The 22,690-nt window shown below is 39.7% G+C and overlaps 1 protein-coding gene across 1 annotated transcript in view; it reads left to right on the top strand.

The window, feature by feature from the left end:
- Lrpprc (leucine rich pentatricopeptide repeat containing) overlaps positions 1–22,690 on the top strand; it is a 103,516-nt gene that overhangs the window by 37,075 nt on the left and 43,751 nt on the right. Inside the window, exons 19-27 of the mRNA XM_005354688.3 lie at positions 215–259; positions 729–842; positions 1,651–1,781; positions 2,428–2,513; positions 3,844–4,051; positions 11,543–11,667; positions 12,044–12,150; positions 19,520–19,588; positions 20,443–20,533. Of these exons, the coding sequence (XP_005354745.1) occupies positions 215–259; positions 729–842; positions 1,651–1,781; positions 2,428–2,513; positions 3,844–4,051; positions 11,543–11,667; positions 12,044–12,150; positions 19,520–19,588; positions 20,443–20,533 (976 nt within the window). The remainder of the gene's footprint in view (positions 1–214; positions 260–728; positions 843–1,650; positions 1,782–2,427; positions 2,514–3,843; positions 4,052–11,542; positions 11,668–12,043; positions 12,151–19,519; positions 19,589–20,442; positions 20,534–22,690) is intronic.

Here is a 22,690-nt window from a genome sequence, read left to right as displayed (position 1 = left end):
CTCTCTGGCAAAGCTGGCCGGAAAGCTCTCAGACAAAGGTAGTTCCCGGACCTATTTCCAAGACAGACACCAAAGCCACAGTGAAACCCAAAAACAAAAAAAAAAAAAAAAAAAAAAAAAATGGGGTGGGGCTTTCAGAATTTACCTTTGACATTCACTAACAGTTTTTTATCTTGTGTTTTCTAATTCTGTAAAAATTTGGTTCCAATTTTAGGATGTTAAGGTGCTGATTGACAACGAGAAAGTAGATTCTCGAAAAGTAAGTGTGTTTTGCTTTTGTTTGTTTTTTGTTTTTCTTTTTCCAGACAAGGTTTCTCTGTAGTGTTGGAGCCTGTCCAGGAAGTAGTTTTTGTAGACCATGCTGGCCTCGAACTCACAGAGATCCACCTGCCTCTGTCTCCCTAGTGCTGGGATTAAAGGCGTGTTCCACCACCGCCTAGTGTTAAACTGCATCTAATTGAACATTCCAAATAATGTCCCTGTAAATTGTCTTGTATACCTCTGAGTTGGTAAAACTGTCCCCCATCTCAGAAAAACCAACAGACAGGTCTATGATGCTTGCATTTGCGTATAATCTTGGAAGTCATAAGCCCCTGGAGTCCATTCCATCTGCAGACCCCAAGATTAACATCCTTGCAGCATTTCTGACAGTTCAGAAAGCCAGCTTAGAGAGGAGAATGATGAGGGCTGTGTTTTCTTTTCATAGTAAACTTGCTTTTCCCATGTAGTCTCATCAACTGGCCTCATCTGATTTGGAATCAACACTTGAAAAACTAAAAGCTGAAAATCAGCCTGTAGGAGATGTCCTCAAGCAGCTCATCCTGGTGCTCTGCGCAGAGGAGGTAACATGAACGAACACCTCATGCTCGTAGGGTGAAATAGTCCACATAGACCACAGAAGTCCAACCTAATATAATGTTTATGATTTTTACACTTTATTATTATGTGTCATGCTGAGAACAGAGCAATTAAATGAAAGGTTAACTAATTTCAGCGACTCCTTGAATGGCATGTTTGCGGGTTGCTGTAGTTTGTTTATGATAATCTGCAAAGTGAATGATAGTAACAGCCGTGATAGGTTTATCATACATGCCAAATGTCCTTTCAAGCCATGGCTCCGGTCTCATATCTAGATTGTCAAGCAACTGATACATGCAGTAGTCATTTGCAAGTCAAATATACCCAGGTTGTTAATGCAGGGATTGAAATTCCATTTTCCTGCTAGGAAAAAGCTTTCTGAGATAAAGGGTCCCTTGCCTTCTCCAGCAGGCATGCAGCTGTACTTTGTGTTCATGTTAGTATATCTGCAGTTTGTAGGGTATCACTGCACTTTTTAAAGTTTCTTGTTCAATGCTATTATGCCTGTTATTTATGGAAAGAAACACTGTGACTGACTATGAGATGGCATCATGTCTCTGTTACATTCTAAAACAGATTTTGTCACATCACTTGTATACTGAACTACTCTGAGGAACTTTTCAGTTATGTGTATTTCCAAGTCTGGAAATTAGACTATTAAGGCGGACTTGAGAAACCATTTATTTTTAAAGTACTGTTAGCTTTTCCTAAACTCTGAACACCACAATAAAAAAGATACTATTTTTGCCTTTGTATTATTTTCTTCTTTTTCACTAAATCCTTTTATTTTAGAATATGCAAAAAGCCCTTGAAGTGAAAGCAAAATACGAATCAGATATGGTTATTGGTGGTTATGCAGCTTTAATAAATTTGTGCTGTCGACATGATAATGCAGAAGATGCATTGACCTTGAAACAAGAATTGTAAGTACCCTGGCACTGAAGCAAGTCAGCCAGTATCTAAAATGCCCTTGGTGGACTGAGTATTACTGACATAAGCAATTTTTAGTAATTTTTTTATTATCAGTGGTTTTTTGTTTGTTGTTTTTTAAATTTGTGCTAGAAAGTCTCTTTAGCTAATTATGTCGTTCTTTCTTCAGTGTGTCTCTTCAGTTTAGTAAAACCTTCCAGTTCTCCAAGCCAAGGACTGGTGTTGGGAACACTCTTAAAAGCTGTATTATCTTTCCCTTTCTATATATGTACACAAGATTCTATTGGTTTTCAAGAATCATTTGTTTTCCTTACTTAAAGATTTATAATACGGAAACAAGTCATGTTAGGTGTTTGAATGTGTGCAGTGAAAGCTGGAGTCATGAAAAGGGCTGTGAAGGCAAAGTGTGTCTTCAGTGTCTCCCTGTGCAGTGAGGCAGCGTATGTGGTTCTGTGTGTTTACTTCTGCAGTCACCTGTCTGTAATTGATTTTGGATTGACACATGGTTTCAAACAAGTTATGTCAGAGCCAGTATCATAACAGTTTCAAGCTGTCTGATTAGCTTCGGACAGTAATAAAATGAATATGACTATCCTTTTTCAGTTACTTGACTTAATGTAACTGTGACTTATTTTATAGCGACCGCTTAGATCCTTCTGCTGTTCTTGACACTGCCAAGTATATAGGCCTTGTGAAAGTATTGGGAAAGCACGGCAAGCTCCACGGTAAGCCTGCGGACATAGGGGAAATACGCGGTGCCAATCTTTGCCACTGGAATAACACGTGAATTGATATTAATGGTGTATCATGTCCTACAAAGAGCTTGAACACTTTGCATACAAATTTGCATGTGAATCCAACCAGAGCTGCATGGACAGTGGAGGCCATTAGTTTTAATGGATTGGCAAGCTTGTCATTTACATTTGCACAGCTCAGTGCCTTTTGCATTTCTGCAGCTAGTTTTTATTAGCATTGCTGTTTGGATTGCGTTTGAAGATCATGACTTATGGCACAATTTACTTATATGCCTGCACTAATGGCTTTGTTTTTGCTTAAAGAGATCTGAAGGCTGAATATAAAGCCCGTAAACACAACCTGGTAGATAAGAATCTGAACTGTGCAGTTTTGTCTTAACCCTTTGTAACATTAACAAAATGTATACTTTAGTTGAAAAAGCAAATTTGATTACGTGGATAATTTGCATGCTCTAATTTCCATTTTAAAAAATTGCTAAGCTTAATAATATAATGAATTGCACTTAATAATCCAGTCTTTCTATCAGCTTTATATTGGAACGTCCTCTTTACATTTCTTTCCTCTCTTTGATTTTTGGAAGAAACAGAAGGGGAAATTACTTGATTTGAATATTGACATTTTTCCTACGAAGCCTTTCTAACACAAATTGGCTTTTTTTTTTTCTTTAAATCATTTTTTGTAAAGTGTTCAAAACATTTTGTCAGTGTAATAATTAAGAACAAGCATTATAAAAATGCACTTATTTCATATCATAAAATGTTTGTTTCTGCCTTCCTAATGAAGCTTAATGAATCTAATGTATTAACATGCAGTCTTTTGGAAAGCTTTCATTGGCTCTGCTTGGCTAATTAGTATCGACATAGCAAACAGGCCCTATCGGTATCAGACCATTAGTCTGGCTGTATATACAGTGTAAACACATCTTTATTATCTGGCCTCCTGACAAGCCATCTGCTGAAGAAACAATGGTGTGATTTAGCAGATGTTAGCTACAAACGATAAAAGCATCCATTTAGAAGGATCTTCCAGCTCCAGGGCAGACCATGCAGGGCTCTGTGGTGTAGAGCGGGCACCTAGTCCCTATCTATAATTTGTAGTCAAAGTTGCAGGGAAATGATAAAACCATGCTATTGTGCATTTATAATTGTAGTCTCATTTAGAAATGCAAGTAGTAATTAACTTGAAATCGGCATTATACACTAGAATTTACATTCCTGCCGGGCTTGAAATGCTGTTTTAATAGCAGTTTGTTTCCCTACATGAAATTACCTAAGGGTCTTTTGTGTTATTTCATTGTAGATGCTATTAACATTCTAAAGGAGATGAAAGAGAAGGATGTACTTATCAAAGATACAACAGTCACGTCCTTTTTCCACATCCTAAATGGCGCGGCTTTAAGAGGTGAAATTGAAACAGTAAAACGTTTGCATGAAGCCATTGTGACTCTTGGGTTAGCAAAGCCATCCACCAACATAAGCGTTCCATTGGTCACTGTGCACCTGGAAAAGTAAGTGGATTGAATTTTGGATGTTGGAATTACAAGAGTGAGCCTAATTGTTCTGGGATTGTGCTCCGCAAGTGCTCTGCTGCCGTGGGAGCCTTGAGCGTCATTTGCTGGTGGATAAGTGTAGGCTAGGCATCCCTTCAGATACTAGCAGCCTGGGACTTGGCTGTCTTACCTGTCTGTGGAGGTCTCTGGTGACTGTTTATTAAGGAAGTTGTAATGGTATTACATGAAATTGTATCTTTGGTTGGGCATGTGGTGGCAGACACCTATAATTCCAGCACTCTGGCAGTTGAGGCTGGAGGCTTATAGGAAGTTGACTCTGGTCTGGGCTATATATTCAGTTCTTAGGCCATCCTTAGCTACAGAGTAACACCCAAACTCCAAAACCTAAAAACAAGTCAGTGGCACATACCTTTAATCCTAGCACATGGGAGGCAGAGAATGGCATTTCTGTGAGTTTAGTGTGTAGGCCAGCTTGGTCTACACATTGAGAGCCCTGTGTCTAAAGAAAGAAATACATAAATACAACGTTTCCTCTAAGTTTTGGATCTAATAAGTACTGGTTATTAATGAATATAAGAAATAGGGATCCTCTGGATTTTTCTTCTTATACCCCATGATTATTACCCAGGTAATAAACAGAGATCTCTTGATGTGTTCTTCCTCTTTGATATTCAACCACATGTACCAATATAGTTATTTGAAAAATATTTCTCTTTATGGGAAAATCAGTTTTGTTGGTAAGGTAAGATTTTCTGAGGTTGAAAATTTCCCCTTTGTAATGAATACCCTTGTTGGTGCCCAAGTTAAGGTGTTGTTTGTACAGTGAGTCTTAAATCAGTGGTTTTCAGTGAGAAAAAATTGTTGTAAGATTAATTTAGCACCCCTTACCTTCTTTTTCTTTTAGATTTGTTTTAGTTCCGTACATTTTACCTGTCTATCTTCTATTCCATGGTGAATGTTGTTTATAATTTGCTTCTTTTGTAATTAGGGTTTCCCGATTTTCCTGTGGTGGCGTCTATCAGGTGCCAGACAAACTGACTTTATATTTTAATTGTTCTCATTGTCTCTCTTAATTTCTGGTAGTGTTGGTTTTATTAGGTAGTATAGTGACTGTGTATATGACTGATAGTGTTGGATTTAAAATAAGAATTGAAAATATTCTAGCTAGCTTTCTATTAGGAAATGTATATTTGTACATTTGGATTATGCATACACAAAACAATTGCTTAACTATCCAATCATAAACAGCTACCAAGTTAGATGTTTGTACAAATGTTCACCTTCACAGTCTCAGCATTACGTTCTTTTCAAGAAATAGTGACTCAGACAATTGCTGTGTTACTGAGTTCTCACACTCACAGCCAACTTTAAATAGAAATCCTATAATTAATATTCTTCCTAGTGGAATTTTTTGATTGTTTAAAAGCCCATCTCTGCAAATTGCATATGGAACTCTACACAGGGATTTGAAAGAAATGGGCCCAGTGCCCAGAAGAATTAGGCCCTCCTATACTACTGGGCAAAACCAAGTAACTAACAAAGAAAACAAGGTCATGGCAGAAGAGTATGTTACAAACAGGAGAACTTTGAAGACATGAAAGGTTTCCAAAAGAGGCCTGCAGATGAGGCTCTGAGCCAGGGGCAGTGGACATAGTGTAGGCAGTGCTAACCTGGAGTTTAGCAGCTCTGTGTTTCTGCTGGTTTAGAACAGTAGATATTCGACTCCCCTCGCATTGGCTTGTCTTTGTTAGCTGGGCTGAGGAAATCTAAGTCAGTACCTTTTTAAAGGGTGTCATTGTATGCAGATATTTACAGAAGTTACCACTTGAGAGAGCTTTCTTTTGTTTTCGTGTTATTCTGCTTTCTTGTCTTTTTGTTTTACAGAGAGGGCTCCATGACAGGGTCTTTCTGTTTGTTCTGTCATACTAAAAACATTATGTTGCCTGCCCTAGATTTATGGGAATAATAAAAATGAAACAAAGGAAACTTTGTATTTATAAAACTACCAAAAAAGAAACCACCCCCCCCCAAAAAAAAAAAAAACACCAGACCACCCCTCTGGTAGCATTTCATTAGTAAACACTGAGATAAAACACTGACTTGGAAATTTTTATTCAATTATGTTTTGTCTGACTGATAGAAGCTAGCTAATTAATTCAGAATCATGACAAGTACCAGGATTAACTACACCAGGCTACCCAAACGGGCACAAGTATTTGATTTGATTTAATAACATTGACTTTTCAATAATATCACATTATTGACTCCAGCAGGTTATGAGCTGATCTGCAAAATGAGTCATATTTATTTAAACTTGGGATAAAATTATGGAAACAGTTTCAGAGCATTATTTAAAAAATCTCCATTGTCATTTATTTTCAGCATGTTACTGCAAAAGACGAAAGGGGATATCAATTTCATATTAGAGTTGTAAAGCAAGTTTTTAAGGTTCTGTCGGCTTTCATTCTGAGCTGATTTTTCAGTATTTGGATAAAACACAGAGGAAGTAATACCGTTAGATTGTGTTCCTTACATACTTATATACTGTGGGTTTGGAAAGAGTGCCTTTTGTTCATATGCATTTGACGAGGGAAAGCACAATGGTCATAGGTTTCCATAATTGTAAAGAATTTGGTAAATGTCCTGCTTTTAGACTACCCATGAAATAATACTTAACATTGAACAGGAAAGAGAGTTCAATTTTTGGGTGCTTCCTATTGTTAGTCTTTAATCCCTTTTTTAACATGTAGTCCAGTTGAAATGTTCTTTTAAATATTTTGTTTTGTCATAAATTTTATCTATCTTACTCAACTCCTAATTGGTTTGGGGAGATGACAGGGTTCTTCTGTTATTAAAGCAGAAAGGACTTGTTTAAAATGAGTGTAGATAGCTTTTGAATAGTCTTCATGCTGTTAAAGAGAATGGAGTTAAAAGTGTACGATGCTGTTTGAGATTCGTATGTCCCCTGTGACCCATGGGGTTTTGTTCCATGTGGAAAGGAGCCCAGGCTGCGTAACTGAATTGCATTAGGTACAGATGATCAAAGCGCTATAATTTCTGCTTCCCATTAAGGAGTTTTTGTGTGTGCTGATTTATGCCTATAATTTAGAGATGCACGGATGTTGTTCATTTCTTTTCCCAGAACTGTTGCTAAATTAATACTGAGTTTTTCATAAATGTCCTAATTTCCATAAGGTGAACTTTTAAAATTTAGATTTTTGAAACAGTGTAACCTGGCTACATATATGTTATATAAATGAGAGGCATACTTGTAAATGCTGGTTATTCTGTGATAAACACTCCCCTTCAATTTGAGCGTCTTCATTTGTACTGGATACTTTTATTATATGTGGGAATGCTTGCCTTCCAGAGTAAAATTCTTGATATGTTGAAAGGAAATTAAGGAGGTTTGGCTCTTTTACTCCATTATTGCAATTAAGAATTTAGCATCATCAGTGCCAAAGGACAAAAAGTGTTTCATTTGCCCAAGGGGACAGGACAGTGATAAGATGATTTTTCGTCAAGGATCATTGGGTCGTAATTAAGTTACATTCATGGCTATTGTTTTGTGAAGGATGATTGGTAAATGACAGGCTTCATGTGCTTCTTATGGACAGTGTGCAGTGAGGGTTTTTTCTCCCTCTGTCAGAAAATCCTGTTGAGCCTGATAATGTAAATGTGGCATTTTACTCTGAACAAAAGAGCAGGGAAATGAGCTATCTTGTCTAATCACTCAGTTGTTTAACACCGACTTCCAGTTTAGACTCAATTGGCTGGAAAGCACTTGACATGTGAAGTTAGTGCTGCTCCGAGCACATGTTTGAGTAAATTTTAAAGTAAGTGACAGCTAAATTGTACCTAGGGAAATTACAAAGCCTTCAACACAGTTAATTTTTGGGGAGGATTAGTTGTAATTGCAACACCAGTTTCCTTGAAGATTTCTCATTTATAGATGATGAACAGGGAAAAACAAAAAGAAAACCCGTTGGCTCTTGCAAGGTGCTGGTCTTCTGGACAGAGCAGTGTTCCTCTTTGCCCTTCCTAAACACAGTTCGTTTTGGGCTGTTTGTTTCTTTTTGACATGCCACCCACCTCACCTTGATCTTCTTGTTTCTGGTGATTTCTGATTTGAGGGTTGTTTAATAAGTAAGCCCTTCAATAAATTGCTGTTTCACTAATATTTTATGTGTAGTGGTGAAGTACTTTATTCCAGTTAGAAACCAATATTTATTGTATTTTTTGTTACTTAAATTATGTACCTACCTTGGATTCAAAAGTTATTTCCTACAGTTGTGTAAGGAGACTGAGTCGAGAGCTACAGACGAGAATAGACGGTGGTGTACAGGTCCCCTAGAGGGACACATGTATGACGGCGTTCATGAAAGGCTGCCAGTGAGATCCTGTCTCCCGGAACCTCACAGAGACGCTTCTGGGAATGTGGAGCACAGGCTTGCACCTGATGTAGTGTATGTTCTTCTGTCGTTGATACAGCACACTTTTACTTGCTATTAGAGACTAAAATAATGGGCAACATTAGATTTGCCATGTGAGCAAGCATCACAAGTGCTTTTCAGTTTTGTGCACTCAGGCAAATATATAATTTATATTATGGTCATAGTTTCTGTAAAAATTGAAATACAGACTCTAAAATGAGTATTGAATGGGCCTCTCTGGTTAATAACTGCAACTCTTTGATGCTTTCAGATTACTTACTAGGTGTATACTCTATTAGGAATGTGTATGTGTCCTTAAAATTTAGAATGACAGTCATCTTTTCTCTAGTTTTATCTTTATTTCACAGGATTTGGTAACACTTCTAAATTTTCATCAATCAAAATACTGCTTTTCAAAATTGACTGCTTTTTTTCTTAACATATAATTTCAATTATGAGAATTATTTTATATGATCCTCAATATATATTTTCAACAGGGTTTCTGGTTTTTAAAGGTAGTGCAAATACATTTTTGTCTTAGAAATAATAGTGTGTCATGTAGTAGATTGTGTGGGTGTATGTATGTATGTGAGAGAGAGATACGGTTTGTGGAAACAGTGGCTGGAATTTGGTTTCTGTGGATAGACTTTACAGTTATATACAAAACCCTAGGGACAATAGACTCAGAAGCAACTGAGTCAACTTTTGAATATAGAGTTGACATAATAGAAGTTTTTTTCCAAAGGACTATTGTTTCTAACTACATTTTTGCAGTCATTCTGGTCTGCCAAGTGTATAAAGGGTTCATAGAGAACTCTAGGTCGCAGATCCTGGCAGTCTGCTGGCTGGTAATGTGCCCAGCTGCATTTTCTTCCCATATTTTGCTACTCTTAGTTTTCATTCTACTTAGCATCGGTGGTGTCGGAGTAACACACATACATGACAAGTGACCAAGCAAAGATTAAAGTGAGCTGGGAACCCAAAGGACCCACATGGGTCAGTGGGACAGCTCTCTTCAGTTGAAGGTCAAAATCTGGAGTCCTACAGATGTACAAGTTTTCATTTCCATCACCTGTTTCCAGGCTCTTCCAGAAAACATCTGGATGAGGCAAAGGACATGAGGGATGCAAACCTTTATTCTTTAAGAACACCACCACCCACAAGGTGCATGACAAAACACAGATAGCAAGGAGCCATATAGTCATTTACTTTAGATCTGTCCAATTTATAAGGAGTGTTTTGTAGATTGAATTTATCCTGTCGGCAGCCTTAGGAGTAATAACGTTGGTGTTTAAAATGACTAAAATATATGAATTATTTCCATTTTTCTATTCTTGTCTTTTCTGTTGTTGTTCTGGGCATGTATAATCTTCGGAAGCATATATTTAGAGACCGAGGACTATTAACGTGTCGCTTTGATTGACAGTACGTTCATTCATTCATTTATTGATAGTTTTGACCTAATGTAGGGGAAATACAGTTGAGACAGTGCTGTTCTGGTTTGGGTGTCAATTTGAAAAAGCAGATCTTGCTGTTTAAAAACATGATTGTGTTAGTTTTCCTCTTAGAGATGTGTTCATAGTTTTTCATGAAGGGCATTGTAGAAAGAGAATACATGAGCCTGTGTCTGAAGCTAGGGAAAACACTGATTATATATACTATAGTATATGTGGTAGCACTATAGCATTTCCTTCGTATGACAGTAATCTAGCCTGCAACATCTACTTTCGGGTTTGAAATTAACCTGTAATTTAGTCTTCACCCCAAATGACAAAAATTCAAATGACTCAGTGGGGTGCCAGAAGATGCACTGTAAACAGGACTAGTGCGGGGTACAGCCGACTTGGCTTAACACATGCTTGTTTCCCACCGTGTCAGCTCATCATGGTGAGCACTTCTGCATTTCACTTTCTTAGCACAGTTTAAAAATCTTAATCTAGATACCGTAGTAATCTCATCTAGGGTGACATAGCATTTGTGTAATGGGCAGAGTGTAGGGCTTTTATCAGTACGTAGTGAAAGGCTTTCTTCTGTGAGAACTGTCGGCATGTGTAAGAAAGTGTCTCTCCGGGAGTCTCTGGTTGTCAGAGTGCACTTTTTGTCTGTGTTGTGAGTGGTGTCTTAGAAACATATCTCATGCTCTCTTTTTTAATGTGTAGTCTCTTAAAACAAATAATTGCCCCGAAAGCAGTGGTGTTTTCACAGCATAATATGTAGCAAAGTGCTTGGGCCAAGAGTCGAGGGGCCTGCTCCAGGGTCACCATCTGCTTATTCTATTCAGGCAGAGCCATGATTCTAGAAGAAGAAGAGGGCATTGGACAGAATTGCGCCTGCTACCTCTGTACAGGCTCTTCTGGGCCCCGTGCACTCACTTGCCCTTTCAAAGGGAAAGGGGCTTTTGAAGACCCACGAAAATATCTTTCAACACCCTTAAGAAACTCTGACTTAGTAAAATATCTTTTTCTTTTAAGTACCGTGTTTACAAAGGTGCCATGATTTACAATGAAGCAGGGTTTTCAAGGCTCCTTTCTAAAGGCAAAAAGTTCAGAATTGTATAGTTCACTGATAAATAAGAACACCCTAGTTTTAGGAGGGACTGTATTTTTTTACTTCTGAAGCCTGGGGCTGGCCATTTCCTGCTCACCTATACAGCTGTGAGATGGAAGGTGCTGGCAGGTGCCTCCCAGTCGGAAGCAGTGGGGAAGACAGTGTGACAGTAGTCCTTGTATGTGGAAATAGCAGCCCGATACCAGTTTACTATACACACTCAGATTGTAGCTATAGCAAAATTAGAAAATGCCTTCTTCATTTTCGACCACCCCACCCTCCCAACACTCTCTAAAAAGCAAAGTATAAAGACAAAGCTGGGAAAGCAGTGTGTCTGAATGCGTGTTAAGAGCAAAGGCTTGTCCTGCCTTCTCCATGTGGGCTGAGGGGTTTTGTCTCAAGTTTGGTATTGACAGTTTCCTTGCTCATTACATATCTGTGTTGTTTCTGAGAGCCTAAACTGAAACTAGATAGATCTTTTTCTTCATCGTCAATTTATTTTTCCAAGGGATGATTTACCTGCTGCCCTTGAAGCCAGCATTGACTGCCATGAAAAATATAAAATATTACCCAGGATTCATGATGTCTTGTGTAAGCTAATAGAGAAAGGAGAGACCGATTTGATCCAGAAAGGTTAGTGACTACCCACTGTTTTCTTCTTGTGTCTTTAGTCTGAACGTGGAGATGTGAAAGGAAAATGTAAGAGCAGGTGAACACCTCCCAAGAAACTGTCGTGCTTCTGAGAGGAAGTGATTCTAAACATTTGAGAACCTCTGGGCTTCAATGGCCATTCCTTTGGGAGGATTGCCCTCTGTTCTTTCGGGTGCATTTTCTGTTAGTGACCTGCCTTGTGTACAGAGCCTCACTCGGTCCCTTTAGCACTGTCTTCAGTATTTAATGTCATCAATAAGTGCTATCAGATAAGGACTCTGACAGTATCTAGAATTTCATGATACTGTCTTCTTATGTTTTTCTCATGATCTGTGTGTTTTCCTGCCCTGTTGTCTAGCGATGGACTTTGTCAGCCAAGAGCAAGGTGAAATGACAATGCTGTACGACCTCTTCTTCGCCTTCCTGCAGACAGGAAATCACAAAGAGGCCAAGAAGATCATTGAGGTATGATTTTAACTTTGCTATGCTAATGTCTAGCTATTTATTCTCTTAATTAGAATACACTTAAGAATCTTAACCTTTAGTTATCCTTGTTCTGATTCATGTTAGTGGAACTCAGTCCTAATAATATTGGGAGGAGGTAGCTCGACCAGCTTTGTTGTGTGTAGCAACAGTTCAGAAAAGGCAGTCTTCTTGTATATTGAATTTTTTTTCCTCACTTGGCTAAATTCACTGTTATATATCAAAATGTTATTTGCATATTACATCTTGAATTGTGAAACAATTAAATTAAACTGGTATTCCTGAGTGTAAAGTTGCTAATCCTCTTTGCCAAAGAGTTCTTTGTTCTTAAAAGCAGTAGAATTCAATTTCCTGCGGACCAGGCTCACGTTTATTTGTAATGCTTGTCTACAAGTCAATCAGCCAAACAAGTTCTGTCTGATTGTGGTTTGGCATTTCATTATTTAAATGTTCTTTCTTCTCCCTTTTTTTAAAATTTTTTTTTATTTTTTTGTCCCCACTATGGTAAGCAGCTTATAGGAAATAGGTGACAAACCTGGCCTCTTTGGGATTAGTATATTTTATCTACACTCTGCTGATCTTTTTCTTACTGGAATTGATAAGGCAGCGGCTAACATAGTCTGTCTATATGGTGATTAATTTCATTATCAAACAATTCTTTCTGTAGTAAGAAAGCATCCACAGTAGACGTGGTGCATTAGGAAGAATGACGCCTTGTTACTGAAAACACTGCATCCTAAACACCTAAGGAATCACATTGCTCCAAGGCTGCTATCCCTGTCGTCCCAGGTTGGCTCTTGGTCTCCTTATTTTTATATAAATTATCCCTGGTCATGGGACTGAAGATTTCGGCACATGACGTCATCAGTGTATCTTTAAGACACTTGAGCTCACTGTGTAGAGCAGGATGTTTGAACTCAGAGACCTGCCTCTGCCTCCCAAGTGCTGGGATTAAAGGTGTGCGCCTCCATGCCTAGCTTGTATCTTCAAATGTTTTTAAGAAGGGGAAAAAAAGTGTAACACAGGAGATAGTAAAATTAATTCAGAACTTTCTTCAGTTTTTCTCTGTTTTGTCTGCCTACATACCTGTCAGTCGTAGACAGTACTTTTTAAACTCAGATAGTTAATTCGTATTGTCTGGAAATTGGTTTTAGTAGATCTGAAGGTAGAAGCACAGTCTGCCTTCCGGGTCTGCTGCTCTGTGTGGCACTGTGTATAAGCCACTGACTGAGGCAGAGCACTGTGCCCCTCGCTCTGCAGTGTAAGCAGGGACCAGTAACAAAGGCAGAGGCCTGAGAGTGAGTTTCCTTTACCATCTGCTAAGCTTTCCTCAGCTGCCTTATCTACAAGAGGGAGTGTGGTATCTGTCTGTAAGACTCAGTAACATGGCGTGTGTAAAGTAACTTGCACATTTCCTGGATTATGGTGAGTGATCAATAATATCAATTCTCTTTGCCCCTCAAAGGTAGGGATTGCTTTGTCTCCTTTGTTCTATATGATTGCAGTGTAATATCACACTGAAATATCACATACTGTATCACATACTTAACATAGAGTATGTGACTGTCATGTAGGTGAGTGAGAAAAGACTGGCTTTTAACACTTTCCAGCTTTGCCCATATGGGTCAGTTAGAATGACTGTTAAACAGTGGGTGTGTATAAAATTAGATAAAGAGGAGATGGCTCTGTAGCTAAAGTGCTTGTTTTGTAAGCATGACGATCTGAGTTCACATCTCCAGCACCCACGGAAAAAGCTTGTATGGCAGCATTTGTCTGTAGTACTAGCATTAGAAGGCTGAGCAGGAGAATTCTTGTCTAGTTAATTAGTGAGCTCCAGGTTCAGTGAGGGACACCGTCTGAGGAGGAAATGAGAAGAATAAACCTGGCCTCCACACATACAAGCCAAGGCACGCACACCTGCGTGGCACACACATGCAGGCACACAGAGAGAGAAATAAAAACTAACCATAGAACCACGGCAGTGGCCGGGGAGTGTGATCTGTGAGACTATGTTTTAAAGGGTTATCTCCTTGACAAGACTGAAGGGCAAGTTTGTTCATAGCTAATGGAGAGTTAGTTGTAGTGAGAATTTGTAACACTTTTTGTTATAAAGTTAAAGACCTAAAGTTTTCAATGACAAAAGATACAAGCAAGACTAGATTTATGAATAACATGGCCTGTTTTGTTTGTAGACTGAGCTGGTCTATGCTTACATACTATGTGATATGGAGTCTTTTTAGCATAGACTTGTATTTTATTTCTTTACATAGATCACTATAGGAGGGTGAATTTTAGCTGATTTTTAAAATATCTTAGGTATTTTCTGAATTCTTACAGTGAGTAGCTTATACTTGGAAAAGAATTGTTTTCTTCAAAGGGAAATAGAATGAGGATGCTCTAAAATGGAGTTAATAAGTTGAGTCTCGAGGAGCTGAAGTGAGACTCCCTTGAGTAGGAGCTTGCCGTGAGAGGAAACTGTTGACCAACCTGAGGACTTTATGGATTCTGAGCATTTAGGAGAGTCATTTCTCTTGAGTAGGAAATTTGGGGAGACTCTCGGAAGGAAGTGGGTGTGGAGCAAACAGTAAACACTGATGAGTTAATAGCACTAGGAAACAGCAGAGAGGAGAGAGGCGGCAAAGAATGGCCGCTCCAGTTTGTTCTGGGCCAGGCTCGTGAGAACTCTTTGGAAGGGAAATGGAGGAAGCCAAAGAGTGACAGATTCTGGGTACATGCAGGAGGGTTCTGGGACATTAAGGAGGACTGAGGTAGTGAAGTTAATGAGGACCTCAGGGTCGCGGGCAGGAAGTCGGGTGACAGCACCTTCTCCCATGAGTGATGGACATGTGCTGGCTATCATCTCAAACTCTGCCATCTACACAGCTTCCCATTTGGACTGATTTCTCGCTTTCCTACAGACTGAGTCAGCAAGGTAGCCCTTTACAGTTTTATTGAGTGGAGTAGTTGCTGTCAGGGAGAGTTCTGTGAAAGGGCTATTTCAGAATAGGTATTTCTAAGGAAGTGATGCCTGGGGGAAACCAGAACGTGGATTGGGAGCTGACAACATAAAAGTGTTCCAGGCCAAGGAGGCTGACAGTGCAGAGGCCCTGGGGAAGGACAGGGGTGCCTTGTGGGACGTTTGCTGCATTGACATCCAGAGGAGTGCGGTCCCTCCCATGTCCACGCGCTCTTCAGTACCTGTGTCTGTGTTCCTGTCTGACATTCTTCCCTGTGCTCAACTCTCGGCCATTGTACCTCCACTGCCAGCGTTCTATGGCACACGCTGGAGTGAGCTGCACCATTGAGGACATGCTGCAACTTACTTTGTTATATCAGGAAGAGAAAGTTTGTGAGATATATTCTGTACCTTGCTAGTAATAATCAGTCATATTCCCCACCCCAAACTGCCCTGTGTATAGAACCAGGTAGAAATTACAAGCTTACTTATTTTAAAACATGTCAAGTATAAAGACTCAGTTTGAATACTTAGTCATCTAGCCATGTTTGTGGTCGTTCTCGCCCTTTTATTTCAATGACTTACTTCATTTATGTATAATTGAAATTAATGGGCTCATGTGTCTTAGTACTTCACTGTAATCAGCTATTCCTTCATCTCCCTGCATGAAATTCATTAAAGGTTTCTCTAAGCATTTTAATGATCACGTCCCATTGTATAAATGAAACACATTTCATTTGTTTCTCCCTGGAGAAAAAAATTTTCCCTGCTGACAAGTCATTGTCATTCACATCTTCACGTCTGGCTTCTTCCTTCAGTTTTCCGGCCATTTTCTCCAGGTGCTTTCTTGGCAGTGAGTTAATCTAATCAAGACAGAAATGTTCAGATAGGTGAAGACCCTCCCCATCTTTAGAGATTTGAGTAGAAATCAGGTTTTCCAAAATTTAGTATAGATTAGAAATTATGGTCAAATTAAGATGGTATTTCCCAGTAAAGAGAAAAACAAACCGTTCCCTCGTTCCTTTAGATCTAGTTTAAGAACTTCACTCACCTCCTAGCTCTGGTGGGTTACAGAGCATAAAATAAAATGTGTTTTGTCTGAACCACTTTGTTTTGAGACTGGAAATTAGAGATGGCATGTATAGTCAGGAAAGGTTAAGTAATGGTATAAAATTGTACATAGCTTTTAAAGGGCTCCAGGAAGAAGGCTGTCAGTGTTACTGCTGGCTGTGACGGGCCGGCCACTGCTCTTGTCGTGGTTATGCTTTCATCGTAACGCTAATGTTTGGGACTCAAACCTGCATTGTCACTATGCAGTGTAGTGACAGCATTGACTTTGCCATTCGTGAACCTCACAGAAACTCCCTAGGAAACAGCTAGGGCAAAGAAAGTCAGGTAGCTGTGGAGTTTGAAGTCAGGACAGTTCCTATAGTCTCTGGTTTCTCCAGCCCTGCTCCTGTCTCCGTGCTCTCCAGACACGCTGCCCCCAGCTTGGGAATCCTCAAAACAACTTTCTCTAAAGTTTGTTTCCCCCTCTGCTCTGTTCGTTTTCTTCCATTTTATTGAAACAGGTCAACTTGCTGTCCTCTGCAGGGGGACTCTCAATTTGGTGGCTTCAGATTTAATTAACACTAGAAGTTTGGATTCTAGTGCAGTATTCATTATTCTTTGTTCTTTACTTGATGAAAATAAAATTTTTATCCCAATTTGCTTTCCTTAATAGGGTCAGAACTCAATCTTATGTGCACTGTGCTGATTTTAAAGCTAGTGTTGTCTCTAGCTTCCAGAATCTCGCGATATGCCGGTTCTCCTGACACATCAGCTGGGAGTCTCCTTTTCCACCATCTCCGTAACTCCTCCTGGTGAAGAGAAGCCTGGCTGTTTACAGTAGACTGTTCACTGATTTGCTCAGGGCATTCGCTCTTTAATACACCTGCTCTTTAAGTGCACATCTGAGAGTTCAGAGAAAGGGACAGAGACTGAAGGCTCACTGAGCGCCGTGAGGTCCATTGTCCTCCCGCATCTAGCCTGGCCGTAGGGTCCAGAGTTAAGTCAGCTTCTGAGGAGCCCTGTACACACGTACTTCTTTACTGCATTGACTAGAAGGAGTGGCCGTGGTGTATGCTTTATTGAAGTCAGTTTTCTTTGGCCATTCCATTAGTATTGGCAAGAAAAACGAAAGCAAGTAAAAATTGACTGTGTCAGTCAAATTTAAGTTCATATGAAATAAAGGTTAAAATGCAGTAGAAAAATTTTCATGTCCTTCACTTGAAAATTATTTATATTTGTCTTTATTAACATGCATAGGCATTGTGCTCATAGAGGATTATATTAAAGCTATCAAGTAATGAAAACATTTTGTTTTACTTTCTGCCTATACAGTTGAGCTCAGTGTTGCATTAGAACTGCAGAAAGCTGTGCTTTATGACCCAGGAACTTAGTTGGAAACAAACATGGCAGTCTTTCTGGTAGAGTAACTATGTAGCCTCAACGTCCATTAAGTAAATTACATGTAAGGAAAATCAGAAAGGACTAGAGGTTACCTCATTAGTTTAATGTGCAGTAGCTGGCCTTCGATGTTATATTTAACATCCCAGTTAGAATTCAGTTCTTCCCTGTGTTTCAGTGCATTTTCTGTTGCTGCTTTCAGCTGCGGTGTTTAAACTTCAGTAAGATGCTCAGAGATAAGCCAGACGCATTGGCTGTTCCAGCAGCCTAGGAGATTTAGTTAATCTGACCTAGATGTTCTTTTGATGATTGAGGTTTGTATGTGAAAACAGTTCTCAATTTCAAAATGGAGCATGGGGGGAGGTGTAGCATAGAAGTCAGCTATCCTGCCCACGGCAGGGATTAATCAGCCCTGAGCAGGAAGAGTTAGCACGAGGTTGTGCTGTTCAGATCTTGTGGATTTGGATCAGTAATAACACTGGAAGTTGTAAGTGAATGTAGCCCTTGCATTTTCCATGTTCTAAAGAGGCTAAAGAGGATTATTTGTTTTTTTCCCAAGGGCTTTCTATGTACATTGATGTTAATTTCGTATTTGTTAAGATGTATGTGGAAAAGTAGGTATGAGGGAATCCTTGAATACAGTCCATGTCTAGATGTAGGGGTTAATATCTCAAAGTGTGTTCCAATGGTCAGTTTACTTAGTGTGTGATTTTATACCCCAGGACACAGATCCTTGCATGGTTAACGAAAGCTCACAACTTAAAACTCTACCATTTCTGTCCTGCAACCCCCGCTGCAAGATGGGACTTAGTGCATCAGATCTTCATCTAGCACTGTGCAGTGCCTTCTTCTGTAACTAGAAACACCAGGTGCAGAGTGTGGTGCTGTGCTCCTGGAGAGGACTGCCTGAATCTGGAGGTCAACCAGGGCACCAGTAGCCTGGGGTTTATAAATAAGCCCTGGTATTCTGGGGGCACCTGGCTTCAGCAACCACCAGTTGAGAGAGTAGGCACAGTACCTTCTCCAGGTTGGCACTCAGCCAGGGCAGATGAGTAGGTAGTCTTATCTTGACCCTGTGATTGAAATGCAGTGTTCTGTGCTGAAACCCTCTTACAGATGATGCAAATGCTGTCATTACAGGCACAAATCCTTGGAATTATGTTGAAATGGTTTGTCTTTTATTCCAGTATCCAACATTGTGAAATACGTGTTTTAAGCCAGAGTTCCTGACTAAACCTTCAGAATTTCTAGTTGAGTGTATAACTAACATACGTCTCAGTTATTGAACTAAGCCAGAACTAAGCTAACGTTCAGTGCTTAGCCAGGTTTAGATGCGAGGTAGCACATGTAGTATTTGCTAGGTAAAGTTCTTTTATTAAAGTATGTTTTCAGTTTTCTAAAACTGAAAGCTGCTTTTTTTTTTTTATTAAAATTAAAGTTCTGATTCTACATAGCAAATTAGTAAGTTTTGTCTATTGAATCTGTTGGAGTGTTGAGGTGAGTGGAGTGGAGGGTGGAACATACAATCATGTGTTATGGGGTGACTGTGCATGTATGTGTTTATCTTTACATATTCTTGGGTTGACTTAGTTAATTACTTATTCCTGAACTGAACAAAATGTAATCATTTTAGTATTTAAAGATTTTTGGAATAGCGTGCAAGGTCCTGTTTTTAAACTCCAGTACCAAAACAAACAAACATAAAACAAAATTATTGAATGAATATTGAGCTGGGAAGGAGCATCTTGACATAACCTAAGTAGAAGACTATCTAGAAAGACATCTGTTAAACATGGCTCCATTATATACTTCGAGGTCTGTGGTCCTGGGATTCTGGACCAGTTTCCTTTAGCATGTATGTGCGGTTAGTTCATTAGAGGGAACAAACTGTCTTCCAGGGAGAGTTATGCTGTGTCTTACATGTTGTGTGGTGGTTCTGTTTTTCAGACTCCAGGCATGAGAGCTCGGCCTGCAAGACTTCAGTGGTTTTGTGATAGATGTATTTCCAGTAATCAGGTTGGTGTTTGATTTCTGATGTCTGAAGCACTTAAAACTCAGGAGTAAGTGAGTGTCAGCATTTGGGAATTCACAAGATGTCCTTGTGGACACAGTGTTCTCTCAGTGAGTCTCCAAATAAATAACAGCATATTTTGTGTTCCTGGGGTACATCAGAAGTCCTAATCCTGGAGGTTTTCACCTGCCTTCCTCTACTTGGTCTGAGCAAGCTGGCAACTTACAGTGTATTGTGGCAGGAGGAGATGCCCTCTCTCCAAGCTCACTACTTATGTTCATACCATACAGAGGCAAAGCCCTGGCACAAGGCCACACGCCTTCAGGGTTGTGTGTCCCCCCGTGCTTTCCCCACTGCTCTGTATGTCATCAAGATGCTCTCTGGACAGTCCTGTAGCTTAATTTCTCGTGTTGTGTTGTTTGATTTCAAGGGCCTTTTAAACTTTAAAACACATCTGGGTGATGGCGGCTTACGCCTTTAATCCCAGCACTCGGGAAGCAGAGACAGGCAGATCTCTGTGAGTTCGAGGCCAGCCTGGTCTACAAGGCAAGTTCCAGGACAGCCAGAACTGTAACACAGAAAAATCCTGTTTCAAAAAACCAAAAACAAAAAACAAAACCATTTTGTTAGAATATAACAAATGTAAGTTTACTTAACTAATGTAAGTAAAATACTTACAGCACAGTTTCAGTGTGAGCTCCGTGGGGTTAAACAAATACACCCTTGCTGTTGTGCTTGACCCTGTTGGTAGAGTTAACCTGTGGTAACGTTAGCTCATTCAAAGGGTCATTCTGCTGCTTGTGTTAACTGTAAAATACACTTTTTACACCGTGCAAATCTACCTGTTAATCTTTTAAAGGTGGAAACTCTTGAAAAATTAGTGGAGCTGACCGAGAAGCTGTTTGAATGTGATAGAGACCAGATGTACTACAGCTTACTAAAACTACACAGTAAGTGACGGTGCTCCTCCTGTTGGCTCTCCAGTCTGCAGAGGCCACAGCAGGAAAATCTGAGGGACTGTCAAATGTGAGTCTTCAACCAGGCCAAAACGAAGGCTAGCTGAGCCTTCCCTTAGAACATTACATTGTATCACTAGCTATCGTGGGATGTTTATGAATCTGATGTCCTTGCTGCAGTGATGAGACAGTAAAGGTCCTCTGCTCAGTCCTTTTCTTCCTGTGCTCCTGGAGCCCAGAAGGGTAGGTGACACAGCCCCGTGTTAAAGACATGCCACACTCATCTACACCTACCAGGATGCGGCCTCTGGGTACCCTGGCTGTCCTGCCTGTGTAAGCGAGGCCTGTGATGACGCAGACACTGAGATTGGGTGGGTGTGAAAAGAAAAATTTCTTTTTGATAGTGTTTCCTTCTTAAAAATGAGTGCATCCTAACCACCACCAAGGTCCAGAAACATGGGACATGCTCTGTTGCTGCTGAAAGTTAGTGTGCTCAGGGTTGAGTGGGACCTCCAGTGATCCCACTTCGCCTTAGATGTTCTCGCTGTTCTGTGGATTGTGTAGGAGGCCATGGGTTCACACTAGTGATCTGTACTAGGCCTGAGAGAACAAATCCAAACGGAGTTAACTTACTTAGCCAAGTGATCCATGCTATGAACCAAAACTGACTTATTTTACCTTCTAAGAAATCAGAAGAGGACAGATAGACACGCTGAGAAGGAGATAATGAGAGAGCAGGCCAGTTAGTATGGCAGGTAAGATAGACCTTCAGTCTGGACAAGGGAACGGCTGTTTGAGAAGGCTGCTCTGTCTGCCCTTTGTTTGCTTTTGGTTGGTTTGGTTTTGTGTATGCTGGGGTGGTTCCTTCCTGTCTGTAAAGCCAGCCTCCCCTTGCTCAGCGCATTGAACACTCATACTTTACACAGTGAAATGGTTTCTAATCTTTTAAGCCAACTCAGAACAGAAAAAGAACTCAAAGCCCCAGAATTTAATATTAATAGGATGTTTTGAGGATTGCTCTCTTTTCTCTCCTGTTTTTTATAAATCCTGAAGTAGCTTTCCCAGTCACTCTTATAATAGCTATGAGCATACTTACAGGCATAGATCTTGTAGGAACATGTGCATTGTTTGTTTTGTTTTTGTTCTTCCAGACAGGGTTTCTCTGTAGCCCTGGCTGTCCTGGAACTTGCTCTGTAGACCAGGCTGGCCTCCAACTCAGAGATCCACCTGCCGTACACCACTACTGCCTAGTGTTAAAACTACTATTTAATATGTTTATTTACATTTTTTTACAATCTTTTTCTCCATTTTAATCATCTATAAGTTCTAATATACTAATAAATCCTAGAATTCATTTTACTAGTCATCCTATTTCTGTGAATAGATTTTAGGTTTTTTTTTTTTTTTTGTGTACCTAAATCTTGGTTTGTATGCTTAATTTCCATGTGACTAAACTCCAGGTATTTGTCTTAATACTGAAGAGTGGTTTGGATGTTGTTGTGCTGTTTAAGTGGAAGGTAGGCAGTGGTGCTCTCTTTTGCTCTTGTAGATTGAGATTATTTTATCTAGCCCTGTTTCTGTCGTGGTAGTTCTACTTCATCAAACAGTGAATGAATTAATGGCTTTGACTTTCTAAACATGTTTTTAGTAGATGCTTCCTTAATATCATTATTGTCCCTGTATTAAATATTTTCTTGCTTTGAAGTTACTTCACTTTATACATGATGTTTTGCTTTCTTCATTTTGATGTTGTTGTATTGAGGCAGGCCTCCTTTGTCTCTATGGCTTCTGAAATCCATGTATAGACAGACTAGCCTTGAGAACCTGCCTCCTGAGTGCTGGGCTCCGAGCCTTGCACTACCAAGCTAGGCCGCACTGCCTTCACAAACAAAGCAGTGGACATCGGTTTATCATTTGTGTGTATATATGGCTCTGTCCTAACAGCTGCCTTTGATTGTTATTTTGCATTACAAAGTCCCTGACTGTGACTTTTATAATTTTACAGCCCTAGTGTTTTATTCTACTTCAAGTTACTTATGTTTTATTTCTTCAAACACATATAGTTGTTGACATTTCATGCTGTGTGTCCTTCCCCTCTTCTTTTATTATACTAGTAAAATGGATATATTGTAAGTACTAAAGAGTTTGCTG

Source organism: Microtus ochrogaster, chromosome 16 (assembly GCF_000317375.1).
Source record: "Microtus ochrogaster isolate Prairie Vole_2 chromosome 16, MicOch1.0, whole genome shotgun sequence".
NCBI classification, from domain to species: Eukaryota; Metazoa; Chordata; class Mammalia; order Rodentia; family Cricetidae; genus Microtus; species Microtus ochrogaster.
The sequence above is the reverse complement of the archived record's forward strand: the minus strand, read 5'-3'. Positions and strand labels throughout refer to the sequence as shown.